The 15805-nt window shown below is 41.7% G+C and overlaps 1 protein-coding gene across 1 annotated transcript in view; it reads left to right on the plus strand.

Annotated features, from left to right (window-relative positions):
* LOC110491908 (copine 5a) overlaps positions 1 to 15805 on the plus strand; it is a 65753-nt gene that overhangs the window by 25599 nt on the left and 24349 nt on the right. Inside the window, exons 3-7 of the mRNA XM_090201605.1 lie at positions 1991 to 2054; positions 14707 to 14810; positions 15020 to 15124; positions 15492 to 15533; positions 15623 to 15698. Coding sequence (XP_090057731.1) covers positions 1991 to 2054; positions 14707 to 14810; positions 15020 to 15124; positions 15492 to 15533; positions 15623 to 15698 — 391 coding nt within the window. The remainder of the gene's footprint in view (positions 1 to 1990; positions 2055 to 14706; positions 14811 to 15019; positions 15125 to 15491; positions 15534 to 15622; positions 15699 to 15805) is intronic.

Here is a 15805-nt window from a genome sequence, read left to right on the forward strand (position 1 = left end):
GACGACGTGTCCTGATTGCTGCTGATACTGTGACTTCAGTTACCAAGGAAACATACAGTAATTTGTTATTTTCTCTCCGTGTCCAGAACATCATCGTATATTATCTCAGGATGATGAAGACGGAAACTCTGTTTTCCACTTCATTTTCCATTTCCTACCCAATTTACTGTGATTTCTCACAATGTGTGCTATAACTAGGGTCACAAAAGGGAGGGTATATTACTGGAAACTTTCAAAGTTTGCCAGTAAACTACCAGAATTTTGGTAACTTTCAAGGTTTATATGGAAATGTATAAGATGATATTAGTGACCTTTTGGGGTACTTGAGATTATCACAGGTCTCTAATTAACTCTGGCCCTCTGTGTGGCCTTATCACATGTACAAATATGAAATAATTAAAAACATGATTTTTAAATAAAACATTGAATATCAAAGCCATAAAACATTATCCTAAATATTAACCATCAACTTAGTGAATGCAATTGGTGTTTAATATGAGGATTTCAACATGAAATATCTTGTATACTTTTTTTTTTTTTTTTACACACTTTTATTTATTTAACTATGTCAATATATATTTGTTGTCAATGTTTTGGCATCAAACTGGTAGCAGTTGTTTAAAAAAAAGTCAATAGTTGCAGAGTTAAAACAAATAATGTCATTGTTCATTAGATGTTGTTTTTGTATTAATTACACTATTTTCTCTTGAAGGTCTATCCACTAGAACCTCATGGACAATATGGATAGGGATATAAAAATGTATACTATATATGAATACATTTTGTAAAAGTTATTCATGTATAAATGACCAAAGTTATCATAGATTGCCATAGATTGTCTATTAATTACCAAAATTACAAAAGATTACATTCATTTTGACAAATTACCGATAGCTTTGCAACCCTAGATATAACACCTGACAGTAGAAACAGAGGGTTGTATAATGAGGGATGCCCAATCGCAGTCAGACTTGCACAATGTGGTACATTGCAAGACTATTACCTCTGTAACTCAGTGAGCACGCTATGAGATTGAACATGATTTGATTGGACAGCTCTGTTATGCAGGAAATACCAATCGGAAAATGTGTGTCAAGGTGGAAGATTGAGACATAGTGGATACCTGGATAGGTGACCCATCATCACCCTGTACCACTGTGAGACAAGGCCTCTGCTCAGTGTAGGTGATAAGGTGATGTGCTAGGAGGTCGCCCCTGTCAGAGAGAGTGACGTGCTGGATGTAGTGAGAGGATGAGCTGCACCACTGGAGAATCTCAATTGCATTTCCTTGATTCCTCACATCCTTCTCAAACCTCATGAGATGAGAAGCTCAGAGGTCCCTCCCCTCTGACCTTCTCATCGAATGGGTTTTGATAAAGAGGCACGGAGAGAGGACGCGAGGAATCAGAGTAATGCAATTGAGATTCTCCCCAGGAGTTCACTCTACTAATGACTGGAGGAGGGGAGTGGAGCGAGCTATAGCTGGCCCAGAGTTACCCAGATTTAGCCACTGCACAGTAATTGACCAGCTTGCAGGTTTGACCTTGCAAGCCCCTTACTGTCACACAGCCTCTTGCTCACCCTCTCTCGCACTTCTCCGGCTTGTCTGCTCTGGCTTTCTCTACCCTCGCCCTCGCTCGCTATCCTTTCAGTTCTTTGAATCGTGCCTTAATTGGAATAAATTGAATCGACAAAGTGAAAGTAAGTTTAAATGAAGTAAAAACAAAAGCTTTAACCTTGATGTGATGTCAACTGCATTAAAGCAGAACAAGAAAGGAAAGATGGCTGTGTGAACGTGCTATGCAGTATGTGTTGCATGGTTAATGAATTCTGACTCAATATTCCGAGGAAGAGCGGGACTGTGACTATATGACTATGTATCATTTTGTCATTAGTATTAAAAGATATCTCACTCTCTCGCTCTCTCTCTCTCTGTCACTCTCCCTCTCCCCCTCTCTCTTCCATCATTTTCTATTTTTCTCTTTCACAGTGGGATTCCTGGGAAGAAGTTGGGTGCCATTATCTTTGCGGCGGAGGAGCTCAGTAACTGTAGGGTCAGTACCTGACAAGTCACCTTTTCCCCTCTGAGGCCACGAAAGTCAGCTTTTGTTTCAGCCGTTGTTGTGCCAAGGCAGCAGCTACTCTTCCTGTGGTCCAGCAACATTAAGGCAGTTACAGTATATACAATTTAAAATATTACATGACACTGCATTTCATAACACTTTTCACAACAAATTAAGTATGTGCCCTCAGACCACTACTCTAGTATCACATATCTACAATACAAAATCCCTGTGTACCTGTGTGTAGAGTGCGTGTCATATCATGTGTATGTGTGTCTGTGTCTCTTCACAGTCCACGCTGTTCCATAAGTTATATTTTATTCTGTTTTTTTTATCTGATTCTACTGCTTGCCTCAGTTACCTGATGTGGAATAGAGTACCATGTAGCCATGGCTCTATGTAGTACTGTGCATCTCCCAGAGTCTGTTCTTGACTTGGGGATTGTGAAGAGATCTTTGGTGGTATGTCTTGTGGGGTATGCATGGGTGTCCGAGCTGTGTGCTAGTAGTTTAAACAGACACCTCAGTGCATTCAGCATGTCAACACAAAAACAAGACTGGGAGAGAAAGGAGAGGGAGAGTTAATCTCCATGTTTGTTTACCCCAGAAATAACTGAGGGTTTTTCTCAGAGAGCGAGCGAGAGAGAGAGAGAGAGACACTGCTTAGAAATTCAGATGAGCGTGGGCGGAGCTCGCCACTCTGTCACTGAGGAACTGGCTGCTAAGAGATTTCCCATGATGCCCCTCTCCTGCTATCAGCCACCTCTGAGTCTGCCCCTGCGTTGCACTGCGCTGGAGAAGACGAGCTCATTACAGCGGCTTCATGCGTGATGCTTCAGTCCCGGGGCGTCTCCACAGGGAACTGTCCTACTAGTACTTCTACCCAAAACAGAGCAGCGGACCAACCAACAGATGCACAACCACTGACAGACCATAAACAACCATACATTTTGTTAAACCATCAGACTGAATAATAGCTTCCATGTGATGAATTCTGTACGGTGTTGTTTTTTAATTTCCTCTCGAGGTAAAAGGGGTTGGCTCGAAGTCACTATTAAAGCTAAACATGTTTTCTGTGGTTATTATGCTGTACGGCTATCTTCACATGTTGGAGCACCTGTTAATTAGTTGGGCCATAGAGCTTCTGTCCAGAAGCATATTCCTTATTTTATGAATATCACTATCTGCAACAGAATATCATTGTGGATAACATTTTTATGTCTCTGCGTCGAGTATGAAGGACGTTAGAGGTAGTTTCACAAGCCAATGCTAACTAGCATCAGCGCAATGACTGGAAGTCTACAGGAACATCCGACTTTGGGAAAGTAGGTAAAGGGCTTCATTTCCAAAAACTATTTGTGACCAACCGGTTGGATTGGGTCTCTTGTAGCAAAATTTGAAAGTATGTTTTTTACATTGGATAAAAGTAAAGACTGGTAAAACGTAATATCATACACAACAGTTGAGGAACAATGGGAAAGTCATTCTACTTTGAATGTTGGCAAACTTGTAACCCCACTTTTGAGAAAATGGACCTTGAATGTTATGGTACACCTACTGGAGAGCTCTTCTTTGTAAACACTCATTCAGGATCATTCACACCCTCATAGGCCTTAGCCCCAACCATCTCTTTAAGGATTCAACTGTGAGGCCACGTCTATCGACATGTCTGTAGACAGTTCTGTTAGTGACATCATGTACATTCTAGTGTTGTCCGACATCAAACTTGTCGTTGTCGTTATGAAAAAGTATAAACACAAAAACGACAGGCATGACATCAGCAGCCTGTGGTCCAAAATAGCATAACTGGTGTTTTTCAAAACCAATAAACCCATCCGTTTAAAAATATATTTAGTATATGTCAATCTAGCAAACCAGGCAACTAAAAGCAACTTTCTAAAAAATGTTTTGGTTAGTTAGCTGGCTAGCCAGTTCAAATAATGATCATATCATACAGCTGACAACATCTTAAATGTAGCTCATTTTGTATTCAATATTACAGAAAAACAATACTCACAACAAGATCATTATTTACAAGATAATGGCAAGCTAATTACAGAAAATAGCTTACAGTTGTGAGTGTGACAAAATAAAAGCAGGTCATTCTACCAGTGAATTTTAGAACTTGGACACTGTCTCATTGGCCTAACGTTATATCCCAATTTGACTTTGTTCACATTGCTGTCTCTGGTAAATGCACACTATATCAAATAAAATCAAAGTGTATTGGTCACATGCACAGGATATAGAAGGTGCAAACGGTTCAGTGAAATGGTTACTTGCATAATGGTGTCTTTTGTTTTGAAATGTAGCTAGCTAGCTAAACAATGAACCATAAACCCAACTCATAACATTACTACCCTGCATGAATCTGCTGGTAGCTAAAGCTAACAAACTAGCTAGGTTCAATTTTAGCTACCTAGCTAACATTAGGCTATAACTAGCAATGCAAATGGCTCTGAGATATGAATAATATTACTACACAGATCATTCACGTAACGTTAGCTAGCGAGCCAGCCAGCTAATGTTAGCTAGCTAGCTAACAGTATCGGGTTTATGAGCGCAAATATCGACTCTGCCGCTTGAGCATGCTTTTGCGGCACAGTCGATAGCGCGCTGGACTTCGGGCTAGAAGGTTGAGGGTTCGAGACCTGCTCCCTGCCTGTTTCATTACATTGGTGTCAAAAGTGATCGGACCTTGCATCGACGACAGTGCGTGTGCTTGGCTGGTGAGCGCGATCCTGTAAGACGTAGAGTCGCAAGCTAGCATGTATAAATGTATAACATCTGAAAATGCAGCTTGTTAGACTCTCTTACCCGTACGTATACATGAATGAACACTTCTCCCTCTCTGTCATGGATGCCATGGTTGCCCTTAGTTTAGATATAATCTCGGAGACTGGTTCTCAACATGTTCTCTTTTCAACTCCCTCCACATTATTTTCAAACAAACGACTGAATTTTCTCCATCTCCTTAGATATCATACTCTGTTTCCACCGAGCATTACAATGATTTCAAAACTCGGTCCTCCAGAAAGTGGAGAGCATTAGCAACACTTATGCAGTTCTTCATGATATCTTTCAATATTGCCGTCAGGTGTGATTACCAAAAAAGATGGCAGCATTTTAGCGAGCTCCAAATGCCCACATGTAAATATTGAAACTCAACGATATACACTTCATATACTGACTTGAAGTACAGTATAATATAAAGATAATTTACATTTTGAAACATCTTGCTAAAGTGTCAATACACGCTAAAAACTTATTCGGGCCTAACACGCAGTATTCAAGGCCACATCGACTAGCAAATAAACAGGAAGTCCTCCCGAAACCCCCACCAAGACATGGAGAAACACATAACCCCAGAGAAATCGGTAAATCAGAAAGATCTATTTGAGCAAATGGGAAAGATGAATACGACTTTGTTGGGTGTTGCATCTGATTTCCCCACGATGAAAACAACTACCGAGCTAAAGGAAAAAGTTGATGCGATACAAGAGAGGATGGATGGATGGGGCAGAGTGGCAGTGTGTGCCTGATGTTCTTCTCGTGTAGTTGTTTCCTCGCCGTTGCAAACTTCTTCCTCTTCATTGCCAGTTCCTGGAAAGGGCCGGGAAAAAAGACAGCCGGCGGCCTTCCCACTGAAAGCCACCCTTTTCTTCCGCCGCTTTAAGTACCTTGTCACGGGCTGTAGATTGTGGGAATCGGATGAGAACCGTTATCGGGGGCCCATATCCCGCCAGGCATGGTTAAAATTTCAAATTCATGCCTGCGATGATTTTCTGCACACACACAATATTAGTCCACAGTCTCACTCCCCTCTTTCCGATGAACTAATTTCCCCGTATTCCTCCTACTTCTGTTCTCAAGTTTTTCGACACGATTCCACAACATATCCAGCTTTTTCTCGTGATTCTCATACCCTTCGCCAGACGGGAGACGGCATCCTCGTCGTTGAAATCTGCCATTCTCAGCGACCCTGCTCTATACTTGGAAGGGAAATACAATTATTTTCAAGGACAACATGGAGGCAGAAAGTGTATTGCGAGAGCAAGGTGTTTAGCCTAGATACAGAAAACGAGACAAGGTAAAGTACAAGTTGAATTGTAGGCTGTTTACAATACAAATGAAGGTAGCCTATTTGTTTGAGGGACTCTGGGCAGTGTTACTAATTTAGCCTTTCATGCACCTCACGGACCACCTCACTGGCCATAAGGGCTCCCGAGTAGCGCAGCAGTCTAAGGCACTGCATCTCAATGCTAGAGGCATCACAAAAGACCCTGGTTTGATCCTGGGGTATATCACAACCAGCTGTGATCTGGAGTCCCATATGACGGCGCACAATTGGCCCAGTGTCGTCTGGGTTTGGCTGGGGTAGGCCGTCATTGTAAAATAAGAATTTGTTCTTAACTGACTTGCCTAGTTAAATAAAAAAATAAAAAACATGTTTAGTTGAGACTGCAGGTTATCTTCTGCAGCATCAAAGACAGTTCTGTGATGATTGATTCATCGAGAAGCAACGTCATGTTGCTTTGTTTTATTTGGGGATTGGTTTTCCATGTTTATTTACAGTGTTTTTTTTCTACAGCAGGAGCATATATTGTGCAATTTTATATAATGATGTTCATTAGAGTTGTAACGTGTTAAAAGGGGTACTTCATGCTCACAGGCTGTAACTTCTCAGAGCAAATATGGATACTTGGAAAATACTGTAAATGGTTGTGGTAGCCAAGTGAAGAGAAAATATTTTGACATATTTAAAATCAAAACAGGCAGATATTATACAGGAATCACATTTAACAGATAGAGGCACTGAAATTTGGAGGAGGCTATGTTGCAGAAGTTTATCATAGCTCCTTTAATTCCAAACAAAATTGGGTGATTATTCTTATAAGGAAAATACTTCATTTTGTAATTTTGAAGCAACACTCTGATGAGTCTGACAGGCTTATCTGCATTGAGGCTCTTATAAATGAGATTAAGGTATTGTTATGCAACATATATGCCCCCAACAAGGAGGAACCACATTTTTTTCATGAGGTCAATGTTATACTGGGAAATATGGAGGGGCAGATCATCCTTCCTGGAGACATCAACCAAGTGATGGACAATGTGATTGATAGAAGTAAATGTACAGGTAACTCCATGCCAAAAGATAGACTTGCAATACATATGCTAGCAGAAGATATGGGCCTTACAGACATATGGAGATTAGTCCATCCTAATGATAGAGAATATACTTTTTTTTTCTCCCACTGTCATAAGACACACTCCAGAATAGATGTATTCTTGGTATCTAATTTCATGTTTAATAATGTGATTGATTGCAAGATTGGGCCCATCGCCCTCACAGATCATGCTATAGTGGAGTTACATGTTGATATAAACTCTGAAAATGTAAGGAAGGGTAGATTTAGACTCAACACCATTGCAATATTAGATATTTAGCCAATCACTAGCACATGATCTTAGTTCCTTTTTTGAGATCAACGTAGGCTCACCTGAAAGGGTTTCCACAGTATGGGAAACCTCTAAATCATATTAGAGGGAAATTAATAGCATATGCGTCCAAAAAGATGAGGGAAGGGGCTGAAGCAGTAAAAAGATTAGAAACAGAGAAATGTGTATTGGAAAGGGATTTGGCAATACATTGCACAGATAGCACGTTTCAAACTGCCTGCAAACTGAAATGTCAGTTGCACAAAATGTATAACAAAAAGAGAGAATATGCACTGTTTAGGCTTTAGAACCAGTTTTTATGAGGAAGGTGAGAAGACAGGCCGTCTACTAGCAAGGCAACTAAAAATGCAGAACACTTCTAACGTAATCCCAGCATTTAAGAAGGGCAATAAGGTGGTGACCTCATCCAAAAAGAGAAACAATGTTTCAATGTTTTATGAAGATTTATATACAGTACATCCTCCTGTTCAGCGAGCCCCATAGATATGGATACTTTTCTATCTGGTATAGAATTACCTAGATTATCAGATAGCAAAGTAGAGGACCTAGACTGGACTATAAAAGAACAGGAAGTTAGAGCCACCATTTTATTTTTGAAAGCAGGGAAGTCACCTGGTCTGGATGGCCTTCTTAATGTGGATTGTAAAGATTCTTACTAAGACCATGCAATACGCTTAGAGAAGGCACTACCTAAGATCATACATAGTGACCAAGTAGGATTTATTATGAACAGGTAGGCTCTTACCCCTCATGTGGTTAAACCTCTCAAATATACAGTCGTTCCTACCGTTGCTGTCTCCTTAGCTGCTGAGAAGGCATTTGATAGGGTAGAGTGGGCTTTTCTCCTAAGAACCCTAGGAAAATGTGTTTTTGGTCCTGACTTTTGTAAAGGGATAAGGGTCCTTTATTTCAATCCTAAAGCAACAGTTCTTACAAATGAAATGTGTCCTTTTTTTAAAGTCTTTCCAGAGGTACAAGGTTGGGTTGCTTTCTTTCCCCTCTCCTGTTTACCATAGTTATAGAGCCGCTTGCGACAATGATAAGTACAGATACAGAAATGGTGGGTGTCCATGGCGGAGGAAAAAAACACAAGCTGCTTATGTATGCAGACGATATTCTACTGCTGGTCTCTGATCCTCTTCAGTCTGTTCCACAATTACTTACTTGTATTGAATCATATTCTAGTTTGTCAAGCTACAAAATTAATTGGGATAAGTCGAAAGCAATGTCAATTAATGCAATATGTTACTCTGGAAATGTTACCCCATTTAGCGTCAAACAGGTTCCTACTGGGATGAAAGATTTGGGTTCTAAATTTAGTTGAATTTTGGAGGAAGTGATGGGACTAAATTGTGAGACACTGCTAGTCAAGATTAAGACCAATATAGAAAAATGGGAAGAGAGAACTTTCTTTATGGGGAAAGATCAACGTGATTAAAATGGTTGTGGTCCCAGAATTTAATTATATCTCTGCAATGTTACCTATGAATATTCCAGACCGTTTTTTAAAACTATATGACATAATAACTAAACAAATACTTTTTTTGTGGGACATAGTGTGCTTCTCCATTTTGTGCCCATTTGTACCTTTAATACAACTACAGAGGAAGGTGTATGTGTGTTAGTATCTTTAGGTGTGAATATGTGGGCTAATCTGTGTTTCATGTGGGGGAGAGGCAGAGAAGGGAGTCAAAAAAAAAAGGAAAGTGGGAGCAAATGCGGTTAGAGACCACTGTCCCAGGGCCCTATTAACTCAAAATCAGCTCCTGCGTTTCAAGGAGAAGAGCAGCATTTCAAAGGGTTGGGGCTGATTGTGCAGCCAATCATGCCCTTGATTGGCCTAAGAGCCAAAGCAGGACTCAATCACGGGCTAGGAATGTGCTGGAAGGAGTCTGGCACTGCAGCAGAAAAGGTTTTTAGCCATAGCAGCACCACAGTGATGTCTATGAATTCAATTATACAACGGCTGGGTCTAATCCTGGATGCTGATTGGTTAAAACCGCGTTCCAGCCAGTGTCTATTCCACATCTTACCATCGGCTAAGGCTATGACGGCGAAATACTATTTACTCTTCCATCTCCTTGCGCAATCCACTGTCTCATCAGACCAGCCAGGCAATCGTTACTGTAAACTGTAAAAACGCATCTAGACATGATATCCTCATTCTTTAAGACCAGCATTTGGTTGTCACTAGCATTTGGTTTTCAACAGCAGATATTTGTGTCAACTTTGCTGTCTGTACTGTATCTCCGATATTTGCAACATTGTTTCAATATTGAAATTCGATCTCCAGTGTCCTATAGTAACAGTGGTGAACGATGGCTATTGGACCTAGTGGGAGAAACAAAATCTTCCAACACGTTGTACCACCAACAACAACAAAAATGACAGAAACATAGCATCACTTAATGCGTCCAACTGAATCTAACAGGCCTGAGGTTGAGCCACTCTTTGGTCTGCCACTAACAAATAAAATACAACTTTATTTGTCACATGCTCCAAATTCAACAAGTGTAGACCTTACCTTGAAATGCTTACTTACAAGCCCTTAACCAACAGTGCAGTTCAAGAAAAGTTAAACAAATATTTACCAAATAAACTAAAGTAAAAAATAATAAAAAGTAACACAATAAAATAACAATAACGAGGCTATAATACTTTTTGTGGGACAGGAAGAAACCCCAGGATTAATATAAAGAAGGTGTGCTCACCAAGTGATGTAGAAGGATTGGCTTAACCAGATGTTAAATTGTACAATTTACCATTTGAAATGGCTAAATTGGCAAAGCATTGGGGCAAAGGGGATGCTGGCTTGTATTTGATAGTAATAGATTGGGAACTAAGTTATCCTTTCACCCCTGTTGATATTCAGTCACATAGTCTTACAGTGGAGAGGTCAGTTGAAACTACCAAACCCAATTGTCTTACACTTGTATTGAGGTGTGGAGAACACAGTACACAACATGTACACACCATTTGGGGCGGCAGGGTAGCCTAGTGGTTAGAGCGTTGGGCTAATAACCGCAAGGTTGCAAGTTCAAACCCCTGAGCTGACAAGGTACAAATCTGTTGTTCTGCACCTGAACCCACTGTTCCTAGGCTGTCATTGAAAATAATAATTTGTTCTTAACTGACTTGCTTAAAGATAAAATATGTGGAATTTAACATCTGAACAACGATGAGCATCATTGTAGCACAATCACAATCGTAGGCTCAATATGCCCCTTTTGTTCCACCTCCCGCACATGGGGTGACCTCACCTGGTTTAAATGGTTTAAACCTCTCTCATCGTCAGTCAATGCCTGCACTGTACCATACCCTTGTTTGTACATTATGCCATGAATCTATTCTTCCGCACCCAGAAACCTGCTCCTTTTACTCTCTGTTCCGAACGCACTAGACGACCGGCCTTTAGCCGTACCCTTATCCTACTCCTCCTCTGTTCCTCTGGCGATGTAGATGTTAATCCAGGCCCTGCAGCGCCTAGCTCCACTCCCATTCCCCAGGCACTCTCATGTGTTGACTTCTGTAACCGTAAAAGCCGTAAATGCATGTTAACATTAAAAAGCCTCCTCCCTAAGTTATTTTTTTTACTGCTTTAGCATACTCTGCCAACCCAGATGTCCTAGCCGTGTCTGAATCCTGGCTTTGGAAGGCCACCAAAAATCCAGAAATTTCCATTCCATTCCATTAGTTAGCTATAACATTTTCCGACAAGATAGATGTCAATGGCCTGCGTACTGGGAGCGGAGTCAGGAGAGCAGAGAGTTGTGAACAGGCACACACTTGATTTAGGCAGGAGAAACCAACAGACGGACACCACTGCCTTGAAACCTCCAGCCAATGCAAAAGTGCAAACGCGCAAACAGTCACAACAATATTGTATAAACACAAAACATACCTCGTGAAATAAAACACGGAATAAACGCATACCAGTAAAGCGCGTCATACTATCCAGGTCTGTGCCCAAACAATTCGAGCTTCTCCTTTGAAAAATCCCCCTCAGCCCCCAGCTGTGCCCTGGACACCATGTGTGAATTGATTGCCCACCATCTATCTTCAGAATTCGTAATATTAGGTGACTTAAACTGGGACATGCTTAACACCCCGGCCGTCCTACAATCTAAGCCCTCAATCTCACACAAATGATCAATGAACCTACCAGGTACAACCCCAAATCCGTAAACACGTGCACCCTCATAGATATCATCCTGACCAACCTGCACTCTAAATACACCTCTGCTGTCTTCAACCAAGATCTCAGCGATCACTGCCTCATTGCCTGCATCTGTAATGGGTCTGCGGTCAAACGACCAACCCTCATCACTGTCAAATGCTCCCTAAAACACTTCAGCGAGCAGGCTTTTCTAATCGACCTGGCCCGGGTATCCTGGAAGGATATTGACCTCATTCCGTCAGTAGAGGATGCCTGGTTATTCTTTAAAAGTGCTTTCCTCACCATCTTAAATAAGCATGCCCCATTCAAAAAAATGTAGAACCAGGAACAGATATAGCCCGTGGTTCACTCCAGACCTGACAGCCCTTGACTAGCACAAAAACATCCTGTGGCGTACTGCATTAGCATCGAATAGCCCCCGCAATATGCAACTTTTCAGGGAAGATGGGACAGTAAAAGCTAGCTTTTTCAAACAGAAATGTGCATCCTGTAGCACAGACTCCAAAAAGTTCTGGGACACTGTTAAGTCCATGAAGAATAAGAGCACCTTCTCCCAGCTGCCCACTGAAATAAGGCTAGGAAACACTGTCACCACCGATAAATCCACTATAATTGAGAATTTCAATAAGCATTTTTCTAGGGCTGGCCATGCTTTCCACCTGGCTACCCCTACCCCGGTCAACAGCTCTGCATGCCCCACAGCAACTTGCCCAAGCCTCCCCCATTTTCCTTCATGCAAATCCAGATAGCTGATGTTCTGAAAGAGCTGCAAAATCTGGACCCCTACAAATCAGCTGGGCTAGATCATATGGACCCTCTCTTTCTAAAATGATCTGCCGAAATTGTTGCAACCCCTATTATAACCTGTTCAACCTCTCTTTCGTATCGTCTGAGATCCCCAAAGATTGGAAAGCTGCCACGGTCATCCCCCTCTTCAAAGGGGGAGACACTATAGACCCAAACTGTTACAGACCTATATCTATCCTACCCTGCCTTTCTAAGGTCTTTGAAAGCCAAGTTAACAAACAGATCACCGACCATTTTGAATCCCACCGTACCTTCTCCGCTATGCAATCTGGTCATGGGTGCACCTCAGCCACGCTCAAGGTCCTAAACCATATTATAACCGCCACCGATAAAAGACAATACTGTGCAGCTGTATTCATCGACCTGGCCAAGGCTTTTGACTCTGTCAATCACCACGTTCTTATCAGCAGACTCAACAGCCTTGGATTCTCACATGCCTGGTTCTCCAAATACTTGTGTTAAATCGGAGGGGCCTGTTGTTCGGACCTCTGGCAGACTCTATGAGGGTGCCACAGGGTTCAATTCTCAGGCAGACTCTTTTATTTTAAAGTGATGATGTCACTCTTGCTGCTGGTGATTCTCTGATCCACCTCTACGCAGACGATATACTTCTGGCCCTTCTTTGGACACCGTGTTAACTAACCTCCAGACGAACTTCAATGCCTACAACTCTCCTTCCATGGCCTCCAACTGCTCTTAAATGCAAGTAAAACTAAATGCATGCTCTTCAACCGATCGCTGCCCGCACCTGCCCGCCCATCTAGCATCACTACTCTGGACGGTTCTGACTTAGAATACGTGGACAACTACAAATACCTAGGTGTCTGGTTAGACTGTAAACTCTCCTTCAAGACTCACATTAAGCATCTCCAATCCAAAATTAAATTAAGAATCGGCTTCCTATTTCGCAACAAAGCATCCTTCACTCATGCTGCCAAACATACCCTCGTAAAACTGACTATTCTACCGATTCTCAACTTCGGCGATGTCATTTGAAAAATAGCCTCCAACACTCTACTCAGCAAATTGGATGCAGTCTATCACAGTGCCATCCGTTTTGTCACCAAAGCCCCATATACTTCCCACCACTGCGACCTGTATGCTCTCGTTGGCTGGCCCTCGCTTCATATTCGTCGCCAAACCCACTGGCTCCAGGTCATCTATAAGTCTTTGCTAGGTAAATCCCCACCTTATCTCAGCTCACTGGTCACCATAGCAGCACCCACCCATAGCACGCGCTCCAGCAGGTATATTTCACTGGTCACCCCCAAAGCCAATTCCTCCTTTCTCCACTGAAGCTGTAGACTCATATCTCCCTCACTAATTTTAAGCATCAGCTGTCAGAGCAGCTTACAGATAATTGCATCTGTACATAACCCACCTGTAAATATCCCATCCAACTACTTCAACCCCATGTTGTTATTTTTTTCTCCTTTGCACCCCAGTATCTCTACTTGCACATTCATCTTCTGCACATCTATCACTCCAGTGTTTAATTGCTAAATTGTAATTACTTACCCACTACGGCCTATTTTTTGCCTTACCTCCCTAATCTTACCTCATTTGCACACACTGTATATAGACATTTATATCGTGTTATTGACTGTACGTTTGTTTATTCCATATGTAACTCTGTGATGTTGTTTGTGTTTCACTTCTTTGCTTTATCTTGGCCAGGTCGCAGTTGTAAATGAGAACTTGTTCTCATCTGGCCTACCTGGTTAAATAAAGATGAAATAAAATAAAATAAACTAGAAACTATGGCTAATGAAGGGAATTCATACAATAGGCAGTGGTGGAAAAAGTTCTCAAATATCATACTTGAGTAAAAGTAAAGATACCTTAAATAGAAAATGTTCTATACACTGCCAAGATACCTTTCTAGCTAATAGACTATGTTAAAGTTTACACTTCCTCTTCCAATGAACTTTGGGAAGGTCAAAATGGGAAGGTCAAAATAATGAAACTGTCTACCAAATTGCCATTATCATTCACCTGATGGTAAGACGAGATGTCAAATGTTTTGGTGCGAACATATGTTGGAGCTCCCTGGGTCACAGGTTTGCCTGGGTGGGGGACCCCGGGCAAGAAAAGTAAAAAAAAAAAAACCTGCCTTAGGGTTAGACTACAGTAATATGTTGATTATGTGCTACAGTGAGAAGCTATCCAAAAGTTCTCTGTTGATGTTCCTCTCTAGGACATTGCTACCATGCAGCTGTGTGCCAACAAGCTGGACAAGAAGGACTTTTTTGGGAAGTCTGACCCCTTCCTGGTCTTCTACCGAAGTAACGAAGATGGAACGTGAGTGTACCTGCCGAGGGAACATCCAATGTCTAGTTCCATCTGTGTTTTCGATGTTCTACCACAGTTTGTCATGTACTTGGACTGAGTATCTACCTCTCAGTATCCCATGTTCTTGGGATTCTCTCAATGCTTGTGATATTTCCTAGTTTCACATGTACGTACGTTGTGAGTTCCTCTCTGTAACTTTCTCTACTACTCTGTTCCAGGTTCACTATCTGTCATAAGACGGAGGTGGTTAAGAACACCCTGAACCCTGTTTGGCAGCCCTTCACCATCGCAGTGAGGGCCCTGTGTAACGGGGACTATGACAGGTTAGAGAAAGACACTGTCTGGGGGGAGCCAATGGGGAACCTCTACAGCAGGGTTTCCCAAACTCTGTCCTGGGGCATTCAGAATAATGCCAGCAGTCGGCCGTGGTGTCCCAGGGGCCAGCACTGGTGTTATTGGAATTGACTCAGAGGATTTTACACTATATCTCACATCGATCAATGTCAATGATGCTGACAGAGTCTCTGTGAGTCAGTGTGTACTGTTGTCAGGATATTAGCCTACCTCTCTTGGACATGTATCAGCATGACACTTTTTCCTTAGAGTAAGTAGGTCTGTGGTGGTTGTGTCTAAGGTCATGTTGAACAAATTAAATAAGTTTCTTGACTTGTTTTTTCGCTTCCCTACTAGAACGGTTAAAGTGGATGTCTATGACTGGGACAGAGATGGAAGGTACTTTTTTGTGCTCTTTTTGATGAACACATGAATGTCTGTAAGGCTTTGTGAATATGTGTCAGACCTTCAGCTATTCTTCCCTTCAGCCATGATTTCATCGGTGAGTTCACCACAAGTTACAGAGATTTCTCGCGTGGACAAAACCAGTTTAATGTCTATGAGGTGAGCCACAAATGTTTGTGTATTTTCAGAAGCATATACACTGAGTATACCAAACATTAGGAACACCTTCCCAATATTGAGTTGCACCCCCCTTTTGCCCTTAAAAC

Source organism: Oncorhynchus mykiss, chromosome 16 (genome assembly GCF_057628025.1).
Source record: "Oncorhynchus mykiss isolate SJ-2025 chromosome 16, ASM5762802v1, whole genome shotgun sequence".
NCBI classification, from domain to species: domain Eukaryota; kingdom Metazoa; phylum Chordata; class Actinopteri; order Salmoniformes; family Salmonidae; genus Oncorhynchus; species Oncorhynchus mykiss.